Source organism: Eulemur rufifrons, chromosome 16, assembly GCF_041146395.1.
Source record: "Eulemur rufifrons isolate Redbay chromosome 16, OSU_ERuf_1, whole genome shotgun sequence".
Classification (NCBI taxonomy): Eukaryota; Metazoa; Chordata; class Mammalia; order Primates; family Lemuridae; genus Eulemur; species Eulemur rufifrons.
The window spans coordinates 74,481,417-74,498,507 of NC_090998.1; the positions used below are offsets into that span (position 1 = coordinate 74,481,417).

Here is a 17,091-nt window from a genome sequence, read left to right on the forward strand (position 1 = left end):
AATTAAGGACATTTTCTGGGTCTTAACCTCTGTTTGCTCTATGTAATCTTGATCGTATTGTCATCTTCTAATTATTATGTAAAATAGATTGGCAACTGACCTCCATCACGGGTGATGACAGAACCGAACCATTATGGTCTGTTTGGGAATATAAAAAACTCAAGTTCTTCCCAATGGATTTGCAATAATTATCTGAAATATGTTTTGTCCCCTACAGTTCCCCACACTGCTTAATGGTCACATGCCAGTGCCAATCCCCAGTCTGGACAGAGCTGCTTCTCCAGTACTGCTCTCTTCGAACTCTCAGAAATCCTGATGACGTCTCACCACAATTAAGGACTCATTAACTGATGAAACATACATGTCCCCATGGGCTACTTTACCTGTGTCATGGGAAGGATATTGTGAAACCCTGTTAATTTGGTTTGCACTTTTCATAACATGGATAGTCTAGATTTATGTTAGCATTTTAAAAACTGGGTTTTTTATATATTCAAGTATATATGAAAATCTGTTTTGCATTAAGTGAATTTTAATGTTTTTGTTTTTATATACTCTTAGCTCTTAAGTGTTGAACACTGTTGACAGTGAAGAACTTTTTTAATGGTTTTCAGTATAACTAATAAGGATGTGAAGCTTTTTTTTCTCATTAATTCTGCATATGCTGAACTGTGCTTATATACACTATAACCAGCTGTGCCTTCCTTTGCATTTAGTTGTATGTAAATGGTTTATATATTTTTTAGTATTAAGAGAAAATGTTTGAAAGACAAAAATTAGTATCAAACAGCTATTAGAATTTCATTATTTTTCACAAGTGGCAATATGAAAGCATATTCATGTAACTTTTTCTTTTTTTGCTTTCAATTGTATAAGAATTGCCTTAGAACCTCTTTTGAATTGAAATTCAGTAAATGTAATGTACAAGTAATGTTTTTATAAGAATAAACTAAGCCATATTTAGACAATAAACATTCACAAAAGAAAATGTTCTAAAGTGCATTTTTTAAAAAATGAACTTTGAAGGGCTAGCTGTTTGCAGTGTCTTTTAGATTCCTCCCAAACAAAAATCTGAGCTGGAAAAGCTACATCAAGTGCATGCTATCCAAGCCCCTGGAATATTTCCTAGGTTAGCATATTCTTATTTCAAAAAATCAGCCCTGGTTCTCCCAATTTTCCACAGAGAAATCTAACCATGTGATATATTTATGGTATCAGTGTGAGTTAGGGTTTCTCTAAATCCCTGGACCCGTAAGTCTAATTCTTTGGAAGAGGCTAATAGACTGGTGATGAATCCAAATAACAAAAGAAACAATTCTATAACACCAGCTATCTTTTGTGCATATAGAGGTCTTCACAATTGATGGATTAAAAAAACTTGGCCGTAACACAAATAGAAAACTAGGAGTATAGAAGGCCTGGCTTGTGGAAATTCGGAGAGGTAGGCTCACATGGCTTTATGTATTACTAAATTTATGGTGAGAATGAAGGAAATCTAAGAAAAATTATTCAGGAACCTCATTGTTGTGGAACTGATTATGTAACAATTTGGAATGCTGCACTCAGTTTTTGTGTGGAATATAGTTTGGAGCAGTGATAACAAATATATTTCCTGTTCCTTCAAAAAACCAGTCCAAAAGCACCATACCGGTACATGAAGTAGAATATTCTAATGTAAGATATAAGAACTAGAAAGTACCCACAGCTTTGAATTCAATATTAGGTTAATTATAATTCTTAATTATAAGTAACAAATCAATTTGAGATGTAACTATTAATAAATAACTGATCCAAACCAGGCATTAAAAGGCAGGGATTATGAGAAAAGGAAAACAATGAGGTTTGTTGAAAACACATTTCTTGAATTTAAAAAAAAATATAAACTGTTTTACTACTTACAAATTTTGAAGTGTACAACTGGAATCGAGCATCTCTGTGCGTGGAGATGTATGCCCTGATAGAGAGGAAAAAATCCAAAATATGCCTCTTTGACTGTAAGTAATGAGCCTGGTTCCCAAATCCACAAATAGACACTACTGTCACCCCCTCACAGGCTAAGTATAATTTTGTACTACAATACAAGGGGCTGGTCCAGGGAGCTGATATTTACTCAACATAAAATGTTGGTGCTAGAAGGGGCCTCTGAGAATGCTTCTCACTACCTATTTCCAGCTCAGGACAAGAAGGCGGGTGTTGCCTATGGTCACACAGCCCACTAAAGGTAGGACAATGACTGGTGCTCAGTCCAGTTGCTTCCCCGTGCGTAGCTGTAAGTAGCTACTGGGCCACAACTATATGATGTTGGCAAAAAAACAGATAAAGAGAGCATTTAAAATTGTTTTGCCAGATAAGAGAACACATCCAAAATGCAGGACTCTTATAGAGAAACTAAAAGAAGTTTAATCTGCAAAAATCCCAACAAAAAATATTTAGTATAATTTTTACATGTAAATGCTGATCGGAAATATTCAAATAACTATAAATCTGATTTTTTCTTTTCCTCCAAATATTGTGATTAATGTATACTCTAGATCCATTTATTACAAGTGAAAAAATACCAAATTTTTGATGGATCACTTAAAGTACTTGCTATATAACAATCAGAGAACTGGAGGTATCGCAGTATAACTCATAGCTCTGCCTCATTCTGTTTGTGTTTTTTAACACAAGTATTTTAGTCAGAAAATAGGTTTCAGAGAATATTAAATAACTTTTTTTCCTTTTAATATGTCTGCTTGATCAGTGTTAAATTGCTATGGCTAAAGTTTTATAGAACTATGTAACTTGAACATTGGTCTCTTTGTACACATTTTCTATGACTGCAAATCTTCACTTTCATATATGTATCATTTTTACTGTCATATTATTTTTGTTCAATAAATAACTTTGTGATAAGAGGTGTTTCAAGGCAAGTGGTTTAGTTTACTTCCATTTACTTGGGATGACTCAAACTGCACTTTTCCATGTGGATACAAGTTGGAAAATGAGTTTTGTTTACCTGTAAATATGGTACATCAAAAATAATGTTTTAAATACAGATATAAGAAATATAATTATTGAGACCCTATCTCTTTAAAAAATCCATATATTAGGCAAAGTGGCTACTGCAGTGATATAAAAAGAGAGGCATTCTAAGGAAAGGCAGAGTTTCATAAGGGCAATGAGAGTTGGCTGGTTGATAAACCAAAGATTATATATCCCTGTCTGTAGGATTAGCACTAAAGAATACAGGACCTTCAGTTACCCTCTTCCAGATGAGTCAGGTCTCTAAGACCCATTTTTATTTTATCACTGGATGACATGATTTCAGTTAATGATAGCAACCACTTATAAACCACTTAGGTGATAGGAACTCTTCTAAGCATGTTACATGGATTACTTCATTCAGGTTTCCCAACAACCCTACAAGAAAAGTATCTTTATATACCATTTTATGGATGAGAAAATTGAGGCCTAGAGTGGTTGAGTAAGTGGCTCAAGGTAATAGAGTTGTCCAGATTTCAAAATCAGCATTTTGATCCAGAGGCCATGAGATTAATCTATGCTACTTTAAAAGAGTGTAAACTAGCAATCTACATTTTCACATAGAACAGCTACATGTTTGCTGTATCACGTTTTCTGGGCGAGCAGATTTTTAGTAATTGTAGAGCTGGCCCTACTTAGACTTCTCCAGTACTGAGAATACCTCAGTGGCATGCATGTGTGTGTGTGCGTCTTGAGAACAGCTTGATTATAGGTTAGTTCCTGAAGAGTCACATATTTTAGCCTGCTAGGAAGTAAAGGTTTCTTTTCTATCACCAAATTTTGACTGCTGCATTTGTCTCTGGTACTTTGAGAGAGGAGACAAATCCAAGTTAATATTAACCTAACCGCCAAAGATTACTCATAACTCAAAATCTCTTCTTGCATGTGTGTCTTAACAAATTTGTTTCCCTAAAATCTATCAGGTACTGGGGATACAGAGGTGACCAAGACACAATACTTTCCTTCAAGAAGCTTATGGTTTAGTGAGGGGAAATAAAGTGTGATTAAGCGTTGTTATAGGGTTGAGTATAAAGACGCTACTGGAAAGGAAGGCAGTTAAACAGCAGGACACATAACCCAGTCTGTGGTAGAGTTAGGTATGGGGCAGGGAAGGCTTTCTGGAAGAAGTAATTAAATTCAGACCTGAAGAATGAGTAATAAATAGCAAAGAGTAGAGGAACAGAAGAAAAGAGTAATTAGAGCAAAGAGGATGTTTCATGATCAGGTGAAAGAGGAAACATTTGAGGAACTCAAAGATCAGTATGGTTGGATTCACCCTCACTGAGAACAAAGCCTATAGTTATAGTTCATCATCATGAGACAGTAATGTAGAAATCAGTAGCAATAGAGTCTAAATTCAAAAGGGGGGGGCTTGTAGATCACTGAGGAGTAATGAAGGAGTGATTGACTAGGATTCCATGGAAGACCAAGAGGGCAGAACTGGGCTCCCAAAGCAATCTTTCGCTGATTTTCAATGTTTCTGGAAAGATGGTGCATGAACATCATCCAGAGATGAGCTATACAGCCCATGACAGTACCATGTCACTCATTGCTCACTTGACAACCTCAGCTGCATACATACATACATATGAAGGAGGAAATAACAAGATGAAGAAGATGATGCCTACAACTATTTTGGCTGCAAGAATGTGGAACTATTGTCATTACAGCTAGAGAAATGGCTGAAGCTTGTGTGGCACTATTTTCACTAGCACTGTGCTAGGAAAGACTCAAAGGAATCCTAGGAGGGTCTTGTCCAAGTCTCAAGTCTGTATGTACTAAAATTCCATGCCTCAACCAGAGTCCAATGGACCCATCCTTTTGTGAGCACACAAGACGGTTGGCCGATGCTAGGCTTCCTCGCCACCTGAAAAGTGCTGCCTGCATCTAGATGGTCACCAGTACCTGTTCATCCTTATGATCAAAGTATCTCAGCATCACCACTACAGCAGGGATAAGGTGGAAGGGAGCAGTCATCATGATCCCTATATTCCAGCCTCAGTCCTCTCTGTCTCCCTTTCACAAATGCACACCTGCACTTAGCCCCTACATGCACTCTGCTCAACAGAGGTTTAGTTTATGGTTTCTGAAGTGGTACCCTTACAGAAAAGTTTTTCAAATAAGTTGATTTCTTCTATTCTCTTACCCCACCAATGAAAACTACTTCCCATCATCACAGATCAAAATTTTATTTTCTTTTCTGACCAAAGCAGCTTTATTATCAGTGACTTGGTCATATTCTCCCTGTTTTAGTCTAATAGAAAATTGGAAACTGATTATTAACTTCAGCTAGGAATGATGACAGCTGAGGGAAACTCCTGCCTGTTTAAACCTAAAATCTCAACTTAATATTAGAAAATAAGTTTCTGTTTTAGGATGAACAAAAGTCTGAAGTACGGCACTAAAAACTTTGGAGATTTCAAATTTGGAACATACAGAAGTGTGCGATTCTTTAAGCAGCCTGCTCATGGGCTTGTGCTGCCACTTAAAATTTTGATATACGCCAGGTGTAGTGGCTCATGCTTATAATCCTTGCACCTTAGGAGGCTGAGGTGGGAGGTTGCTTGAAGCCAGGAGTTTTAGACCAGCTTGGGCAACATAGCGTGAGACCCTGTCTCCCCTGTCTCTATTAAAAAAATAAAAAAAAAATTTGATATGGTTGAACTTGTCAATAAAAAGATTCAATGTAAGAATATAGATGAGAATATTTAAAACATAAAACCACTGACATTAGAAATAAATTCAAAAGGATTACATTTGGGGATGAATCTTTTAAAAATCATATGCACTGAAAATAACTAAAAAATATACAGAAAAACAGGAAAGAATCAAAATGGTATACTACAAAAAACCAATGAAATAAAAATAAGGCAGTGTTAGAGGAACTGAAGAATGAGAAGCATATAAGGCATACAAAAAACAAATAGCTAATTGGCTGAAGTCATTCCTTATCAGCAACTATTTTAAATGTAAATGGTTTAAATCTTCAATTAAAAGGCAGAGATTGGCAGAATGGACAAAAAACTATGATCCATCAACATGCTATCTACTAGAGACTCACTTTAAATACACAGACACAAAGAGGCTGGAAGTAAAAGGACAGAAAAAGATCCTACCCAAATAGTAAACAAAAGAGATATGGGAAGGCTTTATTTTTGTCAAAGAAAATAGACTAAAACAGTAAAAACAACAACAACAACAACAAAAAAAACCCCACCAGGAGACAAAGGACATTATATATTAATAAGTTCAAGCCAACAAGAAGATATATAACAATTATGAACATATTTGTACCCAATAACAGAGCCCAAAAAACATTCGGTGCATATACTGAAAGAAGTGAAAGGAGATGTAGACAGTTCTACAATAATAGCTGGAGACCTCAAAACTCCACTTTCAATAATAACCAGATAGAAGCTCAATAAAGAAATAAAGGAAGTGAACACTACAAACCAATTACACCCAACAGATACATAGAAAACTCCAGACCCAACAACATTCTTCACAGAATGAGACATATTTCTCAAATGCACATGAAACATTTTCTAGAACAAACCATATGTTAGGCCACAAAACAAGTCTTAATACATTTTTGAAAACTGAAATCATACAAACTATCTTTTCCAACCACAATAAAATTAAGCTAGAAATCAATAACAGACAGAAAAGGAAAACGCACAAATATGTGGAAATAAAGCAACATACTCTTGAACAACCAAAAATCAAAGATGAAATCACAACAGGTATTAGAAAATACCTTGAGACAGATGAAAATGAAAACACAATATGCCAACATTCATGGAATATGCTGAAAGCAGTTCCGAGAGGAATATTTATAGCTTTAAATGCCTACCTTAAAAGAGAAAAATCTCAAGTCAATAACCTAACTGTACATTTTAAGAAAAAAGGGGAGGGGAACAACCCCTAAACCCAAAGCCGTAAGAAGTGCAGATAAATAAAATAGAGAATATAAAAACACAGGAGAAAAGGAACAAAACCAAAAGCTGGTTGACTAGATCAGTGAAATTCACAAACCTTAGCTAGTTTGAGGAGGAAAAAAAAAAAGACTTAGGTGGAAGAGGGGAGAAAAAAAAAAAAGACTTAAATTACTTGCAGGGGAGCAATCCACTAGCGTTGTGGCAGGCCGAGATCTATGCCTTCCTCTCTGGGAGCACGAATCCAGGAGGTTACCTCCACTCCGCCATCTTTTCTCCTCACTACTTAAATTACTAAAATCAGAAATAAATGTGGAGAATGAATGTACAGTAAAAAAAGGATTATAAGGGACTACTATGAACAAGTATTAATATATGCCAACAAACTGGATAACACAGATTAAATGGACAAATTCCTGGAAACACACAAACTACTAAAACTGAATCAAGAAGAAATAAAAAACATAATAGAACTATAACTAGTAAGAAGATTGTATCATTAACCAAAACCTCTCAACAAAGAAAAGTTCAGGACCAGATGACTTTACTCATGAATTCTACCAAATACGTAAAGAATTAACACCAATCCTTGAAATATTCAGAAAAATTGAAGAGGCAACACTTCCTAATTCATTGTATTAGGCCAACATTACCCTGATACCAAAGCCAGACAAAGATACTACAAGAAAACTACACGCCAAATCCCTTATGAACGCAAGCAAAAATCGTCAACAAAATACTAGCGAACAAAATTAAGCAGCATATTAAAAGAATTATATGCTATAACCAAGTGGGATTTATCCCAGGAATACAAGAGTCATTTAATATATGAAAATCAATCAATGTAATACACATTAATAAAATAAAAAAAAAAAACATGATCATCTCAATTGATGGAGAAAAAGTATTTGTAAAAAACCAATGTTCTCTCATGAATAAACCCTGGATAAACAGGAATAGAAAGGAACTTCCTTAACATGTTAAAGGCCATATATGGAAAACCATAGCTAAAAGCATACTTAATGGTGAAAAACCAAAAGCTTTTCCCTTAAGATCATAAATAAGGCAAGGAAGGATACCCCCTTTGACCACTTCTGTTCAACACAGTACTAGAAGTCTTAAACCGAGCAATTAGGCAAGAAAAAGAAATAAAAGGCATCCAAATTAGAGAAGAAGTAAAACTCTCTCTCCTTGCAGACAACATGATTTTATATCCAGAAAATCCTAAGGAATCCACAAAAAGCCTGTTAGAACTAATAAACAAATTCAGCAAAGTTGTAGATATAAAATCAACACACAAAAATCACTTGTATTTCTATACGCGAGCAATGAAAAAAATCCAAAAAGAAATTAGGAAAACAATTACACCAAAAAGAATAAACTTAAGGAGGCATAAGACTTGTGCACTGAAAACTACAAAATGTTGCTGAAAGAAATTAAATACGACCTAAATAAATGGAAAGACATCCTGTGTTCATGGACTGGAAGACTTAATATTGTTAAGATGACAGTTATTACCCAAAATGATCTACAGATTCAAATTCAATACAATCCCTATAAATAATCTCAAAGGTGGTGGAGTTTTTTTTTTTTTTTGCAGAAATAGAAAATTCCATCCTAAAATTCAAATGGAATTTCAAGAGACCCTGAATAACCACAACAATCTTGAAAAAGAACAAAGTTGGAGGATTCATACTTGCCAATTTCAAAAATATTAGAGTGTGTGTGTGTGTGTGTGTGTGTGTATGTATATAATATATACACCCCCACCAAAGAATTGAAAACAGGGAAACAGATGCTTGTACAATAATGTCCATAGAAGCATTATACACAAAAGCTAAAAGGTAGAAAATCCCAGTGTCTATCAACAGATGAATATATAAACAAAATCTGTATAATTATAATAGAATATATGCAACCATGAAAAGAAATGAAGTTCTCACATATGATAAACATGTATGAACTGTGCTGAAACATTATGCTGAATGAAATAAGCCAGACACAGAAGAACAAATGTGGTATGATTCTACTTATATGAAATATCTAGAATAGGCAAATTCATAGAGACAGAAAGTAGATTCAGGTTGCCAGGGGCTAAGGGGAGGGGAAAATAGGGAATTGTTTCCCCTTAATGTGTTCAGAGTTTTTGTTTGGAGTGATAAACAAATTTTCAAATAGTGGTAACTGCTGTATAACTTTGTGAATGTAATTAGTGCCACCAAATTGTACACTTAGAAATAGTTGAAATGGTATCTTAACACAATAAAGAAAAAAGTAAAGAGAAAAACCCACATCAATTGTTCTGAGTCCAAAAGATAGATTATAATAACGTGTTAACAAGCAGTCTTTCAAACCAAAGCCAATAAAGCACCAAACAGAATGCAGCCAATCTATACACCTAGAGTGACACATCTACAATGTCTGTTAACAGTACCACTTGGAAAGAAAATAAAAAACACATCTTTTCTTACCTTTAAGAACCTCATCAGTTTAGAGGAATCCTATATGTTCAGTTCAAAATTTCTAAGTTTCAATTCTCTTCACTGCCAAGTTTTCAGGATCTGAATGGTGCTCAAGTATCAAAAACAAAAAACACCTGTTTGCTTGCCAGATTTCTTAATAAAATGACAAACACTCCTAGGACTGCATAGGAGAAAATTTTATGTAACAAATGGATATATTTCTTTGCCTTTTAAATGCCAAGAATTAAACTTATGGGTAACTATATGAAAAATTTGCACAAAATCAAATATATATCCTATGAAATTATAAATTTGATACTTTATAATTGACAGCGCTATCCTATAAAATTACAACAGAGATTACTAAGTAAATGGTTGGCACAAATATAAAGCAGTTATCACTTTTGGCACAGTGAGACTTCATTATCTTAAAAATGACCCATAAAAGAAAATGATCCCACTCTGCACAGCCTTCTTCCCCAAGAAAGAACTGTGACTCAACAAAACCACATTTTAACAACATGGAGATTTTGTTATTATAAATTTCAAAACAAAATGGAAGAATTTCCACATAATATTTATAACCTTCAAAGTACAATATTAATACATGTCTGTCAGTTAGAAATAACAGCAGTTTTGTTAGGCTACAGGGTTTAACATAAAACCAATTTACAAATGTGAAAAGCAGTAGTGGTCCAATATTCACCATTACACATGAATCTGTTTCTTCCAGAAAATTTTTTTTAAAAAAATTAAAATTTCAGTATCATGAAATATTAAAATAACATCCCCAAACATGCCACAATCACTATTCACAAATAAAGTTAAAATGAAATATACAAAAATTCACTTAATACTGTTAAATAACAACAATAAACTACAAGATTTCCTGAACAGAAATGGTAGGACCCCTGAATGTTTTACAGTGAATGTCAGGAAAAAAAATTAAGTTATGACTATTTTCATGATATATTAGGCAAAAATTTACATGACCATTTCAAAATATACCAATTAAGATATATAGCTTGTAAGATGCACTAAACAAATAGTCCTTAAAAATGAACACAAATGCTTAAGAACACTTACCAATACCAAAGTGTGTTTATGATGTTCAAAGAGATGCATAATTAAAACTGGAATATTTAGTATCTCTGGTAAACAGGTAATACCTACAATGCTTTAAAGCAATTCTCTAAGTTCTCATTTCTCTTATTTGTAATTTGTCATGGCTCACTGAAAAGACATATAGCTTTCAGCTGATTCCAAGTGAATGTTATTGAAACGCACACAGCCCCCAAATGAAATAAATTGTTCCCCAAGGAAGTTATCATCCTTTCTAATAAAAGAAAAGTATTTTAAACAAATGAATGCAAGACCTTTCATGTCTGAATGGACTCATACAGTTAAATTTTAACTAAATTAAAGCACAATGTAAAATAGGTTAAGTGTATTAGTATAAAAATATCCAGTAATACACAGTAGACATTTCTAAAATGAGGAATAAGTAAAAATAAATAATTTGGATGCTTTAATTTACTGGTGTCTAATGTGAGGATCCCCAAAATGTCAAGTATTCACTTGCTTGAATCAACTTCTGCATCACATGCTTTCCTAAATAAAATGTGCTTATCAATCTCTTAGCTATTTTATTTGCCAATGTTCAATAAGAAATTATATAGCATAAACTTAGAGTGTTCAAGATGGCTCGCTCACTTATTTTACTGTTAAGCAAAGCTAAATTTACATTCTAGGAAACACTGCAGTTTAATTTTATAAACAAACAAACAAAAAATGCAGCAGTAAAACAATTCGTGAGGAGAAACAGATGCATTCACATATAATAAAGCCACTGCAACTTCTTCAGGCATTCAATTGTTGTGTTAAATAAACAAACAGTAGTTATTTAGCAGCAATGATTCCGCAATAAATAATGCACTGTGTTTCTCAGTCCTGCACAAAAATTGCAGCTACAGTTACATCAACAGCTGTAACCTACTGGCTCTAATGGCAGAGAAGACCTTAAAACTGACTGTACAAAAAAATTGTCACACTGTGACAACAAATATAAAAACAATCTGTAGGTCTGAAATAAAAAGACTCCACTGTGAAGAGGACAGTGTAGACAAACAGAGATTCCAAGTCCACCAAAAGAAATAATTGCCTTCAGATCTGAGTCCTTGATTGGTAAGAAAGGCTGTGGGCTGGGCTTGAAACCATGTTATCAGACTTAAAAGAGCATGCTCTGTCTTCTGTTCTTCCCATGTCCTAAAATATAAAGTCATTTTATGAGGCAGTTCAAGGTTCAGTTTTATCCCACATACAGTATTTGGTGACTCTAGGAAACTAATGTTCCCACCAGCAAAAGCTAATATTCCACGGTGAGAGTAATCAGCACTGTCTTAAATAACCCTTTTGTTGATGGGGTCAGTCTACAGCTTCTATGCTTCGAAGTGATGAACCTGATGACTAGGGAAGCACAAGATGTGTCTTCTGCCTCAGGTACCAGGGATGGCGTGTGCAGTGATCAAGCCAGGTCACTTGTAAAAGGTCTCTGTGCCATCTGCAGCTTTCAGGATCCCTGACTTGACTGAGTCAGATTTCTCTCTGAAGATTTACTGAGCTGCCCACATCATACAGAAAAGTGAGTACGTGCAATGCTAAACATACACAGTTGTGGAATGCACTGTACATTGGTTTTTACATCAATAATTTTACTGATCAATTTATAAACCAAAAGCTTGGTTCCACACAAAAATTTATGATCGACACGTGAAATGGTTTATGACAAACACACCTGTCTCTGGATAAGAAGAATTTCGAAAACCCGGGTCCTTTTGCAACTGAATTTCTTTCAAACTGAATATTGATACACCTATAAAATGCATACATAAAAATTATCAGGTGATACACTAACATTATTAAAACAAACACAACCCAACTACAGGCAAATGCTTAAAAAACATACACTGATCCAACATGAAACCATTATACAAGGTTATAGACCTGTCCCATTGTTTTGAAGAGAAAGCCAAGTGAAGTAATCACCCTTCAGAATCTTTCTTCCCCCAACTCTGGGTTAAACCACGCTGCGAGGTGTTTCTCTGGAGAATATACACTGTCTATTCCAGGACTTACTGAGGTTGGGAGACCCAGTCAAAACGTATCATGAGGTTTTCTCTCTGTCCTTTATCTCTGTCTCCTTAGTATGGCATGAAGGTATCATCAGGCCCTCAAGCTACCTTCTAATTTTTTAGTAAAAAACAAGGAATAGGTTGTACAATCATAACTGCCTACCTCAAGCTGAAACTTGATATTAATAGTGATATGTCAATATCATCTTAAGAAAACTTGTATTTCACCTCTCTCATTTCCAATCTGTCAGGTAGTCTTTCATTTAAAATTATTCAGTAAGTTCTAAGTGAAAAGCCGTAAGGATTTTTAATTCCAATTAGTTTTGTCACGGACTGCTACATAAACCTTGTCGAATCAATACTGTGTAGTAAATGAGAATGGGAAATTAATGAAAGCTTTTGGCAGCTCAGTTCCCAAATATCCTCCTAATTCCCCATTCACTCTATTCTAAAGTAAAATACTGGGGTAATTTCAAAAAAGAATGTCATTAATAAAACCAAGGAGTTACTTCAGACATGAGGAATCTGCTAATCTAGTGACTCTGACAGTACACTCAGCTCTGTCCAGGAAAATTATCTTTATATCTTAAGAAGGAAATGTACTTTCACAAGAAAACAATCTTATGTTTTGGTTGTGCTTCATTAGTCTTTGCTTGAAATCCACTTTTAATAACTCTGAATCAAAGCCAGATTGGGCGTAGGGACAATACCTGTCATCAGATGGCATATCCCAACTTAATTCCAGTAAGATTAATGACCCATGCCTAAGTACCATTGATTTCTTACAGAGTAGCGGCAATGTGCTCAGTGTTATAAGAAATAAATTAAAACATAGGAAAATAAGACATACACTTCCCTTCCAAAAAGTCTGATCTAATTATAGGAAAGACTAGAATTTTAGGCTTAAAAAAAAAAATTATTCTTTCTAAATCCCTAATCCACCTAGCTCCCAACCCCAGACAAATAAAAATAAAAGTGGAAAAACACTTTAGGATTTCTCTTACTTTCTGGTAAAGCATGTATTCTTGGTCCCAAACTGCGAAAGTACACATGTTTCATGGCCTCTTCTGCTGAAACCCTTTTCTTAGATTCGTACTGTGAAAAATCAAAGAACTGCTTCATTAACTTTTTCTCTAATTATTGTACAGAGTAGGAGATAGGCAAATTAGCATTTAGAGCTACTTTTGAAAATCTTTATTATTAAATATGATGACTATTTTTCAAGCACCAATTTGGAGTACTCCAGATACACTAATTTGAGTTGCTGTTGAAATTATATAGGAATGATATATCTCAGTTCCACATTTCTAACATAAAGCTGGATTTTAAATAAAAATTTAGGTTCCTTGTGCTTTCTGAAGTGATAAAAAAAAAAATTAAAAATCTGACCTTTGGTGTTACCTTTCTTCACGAACACCAAAGGACTGGATGGCAGGCATTCCTAATTATCTATCCAATACTCATTTCCCTTTTTTCCTTGATTATACAACCTAGATCTGTTCAAGGTGTTCATGTTTCCTAATTCGGCAGATGAATCACAAATCATGACTGTTCTAAGTTTAGGATAATACGACAATCCTGCTCCCGAAGTCCCAGCCTCTCTTACAATTAACGTTCTGGTCAGTGAGGCCTGAGAAGAAGCCTGGCAGGAGTTTCTGCAAAAGCCTTTGCTTTCAAGATATAAGAGGATTAATGTGGCTGGTGCTACCCTTATCCCCCCTCTTCTTCCTGCTCTGGAGTGAAATGTGAATGGTATTTGGAGGTGCAGCATCCTCCAAAGGCTGTAGGTATAAGGAAAAGAGAACATTAGAGAATATGAATTGCAGATAACATGGCCAGTACAGCTGACTATCTCAAAACTGTTCTAGGTCACAACAAGAGACACAGACACATTAAGAGAAACAATACATATGTGTATATATATATATTTTTTTTTACTTAAGCATGTGCCTCAAAACTATGCTAGATACTACCATAGATAACCTTATTTGTCATTAACAATATTCCAGGGAGGTATTACTGACTCCATTCTACAGATGAGGAAACTGAGGCTTAACTACTCATTTAACAATTACAAAATAAGGTATGACTTACCTGAAGAAATTTTGTTATCAACTCAATTCCTTCAGAGTCTAACCTAAAAACAAGAAAAAACAATTGGCAATTTATTCTCTTTTAGTTGACAGAAACTTTTCAGATAAAACTATTTCCTAAGCGTCCTAATCTGCTAAATTTAAGTGCCCTAAAATAGCCACTCTTGTTGCCTTCAAATAGACTCACATCTGTTTTAGCCTTACAAGACTTATCTTGCCATTTGTTTAAGAACAAACCATAAATTGAACAGAAGCTAAGCTTCAATTCATATTTTCAATATACAAGAACAAATTATTAAAATTATAGAATTTTTAAAAATCACTGTTCTATTTCAAAACAAAGTAACCTCTAGTATAAGGAAAACTTAAATATTACATCAATTTTTACAATGTTTCATAATTTTTTACAATTTTTCCACAATGTTTTACAATTTTCACAATGTTTTACAATTTTTACAGTGTTTCACTTAAGGCAAACATACAAGAGGATCATTTTCCTACTGTACAGGTGAAAGCAAAAAGAGAAGTGACCCCAAAATGTATCACTACATTTTAAGATAAACACAGAAACAAGCCATTCAATAAATTTTTACAGGGTAGTCTGCTCAGAGTACTAGAAGTTGTTCAATTTGAATAAACCACAATAACTTCATTAATAAGGGCTACAAAAACAATGATATATATAGTCAATAAAAATATATAACTTAAAAATATAATTGGGAGTAGTAGGGTTAGGGATTATTTTAATGAGATAATCTCTTGATCAGAAATAACAGGTTCTATCATGCACTACCTTTTATGGCAAAAGTACAATTATGAATAAAGAAATATTTTCCCGAGTGCTCTCAGTGGGTCCTATAGATACTGAGGCCTAGATATTCTCTAGACTCTTCTATTCCTCTATAGTTTACCATTCTAGACATTTCCAGAGCACCCTGGGCACAGACATCAAATCATGGAGAATCTGCTTCAAAGAAGAGCTTCAGCCTTTTACGCTGAACATTCCAACAGCAAGCAATATATAGATGATATAAATAGGATTTATGCTACTTGGGAGAGACATACAAAAAAGGCCCAGCACATATTATTATTCTTCCTAAGAAAGTCTAGTTAGAATGATATCAGTTGCTATAGTAACAATAAGAACATCAATTCACACAAATACTTCAAAAATATTTTTGGTGTCAGAACTGTTTTTTGCTGTTCCTTCCCTAGCTTGAGGATAAATGGAAGCACAGCAAGTGTGTTACGTTGTAAGTAATGTGAATGGCTTTGGATTAAAACAGATGATGGCCTTATTTGGTGTCTTGGTGACTTTTTAATTTTTTTTTTTAAAGGAAAGATGAAAAATGCAGTCAAAGGGGTCAGTTATTCTATGTTACTTACTGAAGATGTAATAAATTCCACAAGTAAAAATATTCTGACTCAAATTTTAATGGGAGTCTTGGACAGATACGGGGGTAGGTCTGAGAAGAAACTTTAATTGAATGGTTGACCATTTAGGATATTACATTTTGCTAAGGAATGAAAAAGAGTTTATAGTCTTCAAATAATAATTATGTCATTAACAACTAGCCAAAATACTGATGGGTCATCTTGTGTTAGAGTCCAGATTTATATAACACTTTCCTAGGTTTTTATAAGTAAATACAGAACAACTCTGCAGAAAGCAAAACAGAAACTTCATCATAGTCTTCATGGTATGAAATAAGGCATTAATCAATGTCTTTTTTCTGGGAAAAGGAACTATCTACATAAACTCTAGAATGCTCATACCTATAGTTACATACTCACTTTAGTTAACAGCTCGATTCTATTTACATACTTTCGTGACTAATGGCCACTGAATTATAAAATTAATTTGACATATACAGAAAGAAAACTGACTAAATTAGACCCTAAAATATTTAAGAACTGTATTATATATTTTTTCCTGAATCTTTACTGTGGCTAATGCTTCAAAACATTGAAAAAAAATCATGTGGGTTTTCCCCTTTTCATTTAAGAGAAAAAAAAATACCTGGGTGCATGGTTAACTAGAGGCTGTGGTTTATATTTTGGAAAGTTGTAGTTCTTGAATTCCTCATTTGAAGAAACACCTGGCCAAGTTTCCTGAGAGGGAGTTCCTAAATTAAGAAAAATAAATTTACATATTTTTAAATGTAGATAAAAATTTATAAGTTATTTATATTCATATACATAAATAGGCAGAATTAAGAAAGTATCTTAGAGAACAATTTACATTTACTAGATGATTTAACTATTTCAAATACAATTGAAATGACAGAAATAGTAAACATACAGACTTTTTTTTGGACTATGCAATGATGCCATAAAAATGATGATGCCTAGCCTTTTTTTCTATCTAGTTGGTACCACCTAAGTTAGAAATATATATGCTGAAGGCCAATTCTCTATAATATTTATTTTCTCAGTTTTTCCATAA

The 17,091-nt window shown here is 34.0% G+C and overlaps 2 protein-coding genes across 5 annotated transcripts in view; one reads left to right on the top strand and one right to left on the bottom strand.

Moving 5' to 3' along the window:
- The window catches only part of ELK3 (ETS transcription factor ELK3), a 162,159-nt gene extending 159,258 nt beyond the window's left edge, over window positions 1-2,901 (top strand). For 2 of the 3 annotated variants that reach the window (XM_069491356.1, XM_069491354.1), the window contains exon 5: window positions 218-455. In XM_069491356.1, the coding sequence (XP_069347457.1) occupies window positions 218-316 (99 nt within the window). In that variant the 3' untranslated portion in view covers window positions 317-455. Of the gene's footprint in view, window positions 1-217 lie in introns of all 3 variants that reach the window. The other variant, XM_069491355.1, reaches the window with a different exon arrangement.
- Window positions 2,902-9,635: 6,734 nt separating this feature from the next.
- CDK17 (cyclin dependent kinase 17) overlaps window positions 9,636-17,091 on the bottom strand; it is a 90,779-nt gene continuing 83,323 nt past the window's right edge. Inside the window, exons 13-17 of one of the 2 annotated variants that reach the window (XM_069491721.1) lie at window positions 16,666-16,771; window positions 14,647-14,689; window positions 13,557-13,647; window positions 12,216-12,293; window positions 9,636-11,686 (exon numbers count right to left, since the gene is read on the bottom strand). In XM_069491721.1, coding sequence (XP_069347822.1) covers window positions 11,649-11,686; window positions 12,216-12,293; window positions 13,557-13,647; window positions 14,647-14,689; window positions 16,666-16,771 — 356 coding nt within the window. In that variant the 3' untranslated portion in view covers window positions 9,636-11,648. The remainder of the gene's footprint in view (window positions 11,687-12,215; window positions 12,294-13,556; window positions 13,648-14,646; window positions 14,690-16,665; window positions 16,772-17,091) is intronic. The other variant, XM_069491722.1, reaches the window with a different exon arrangement.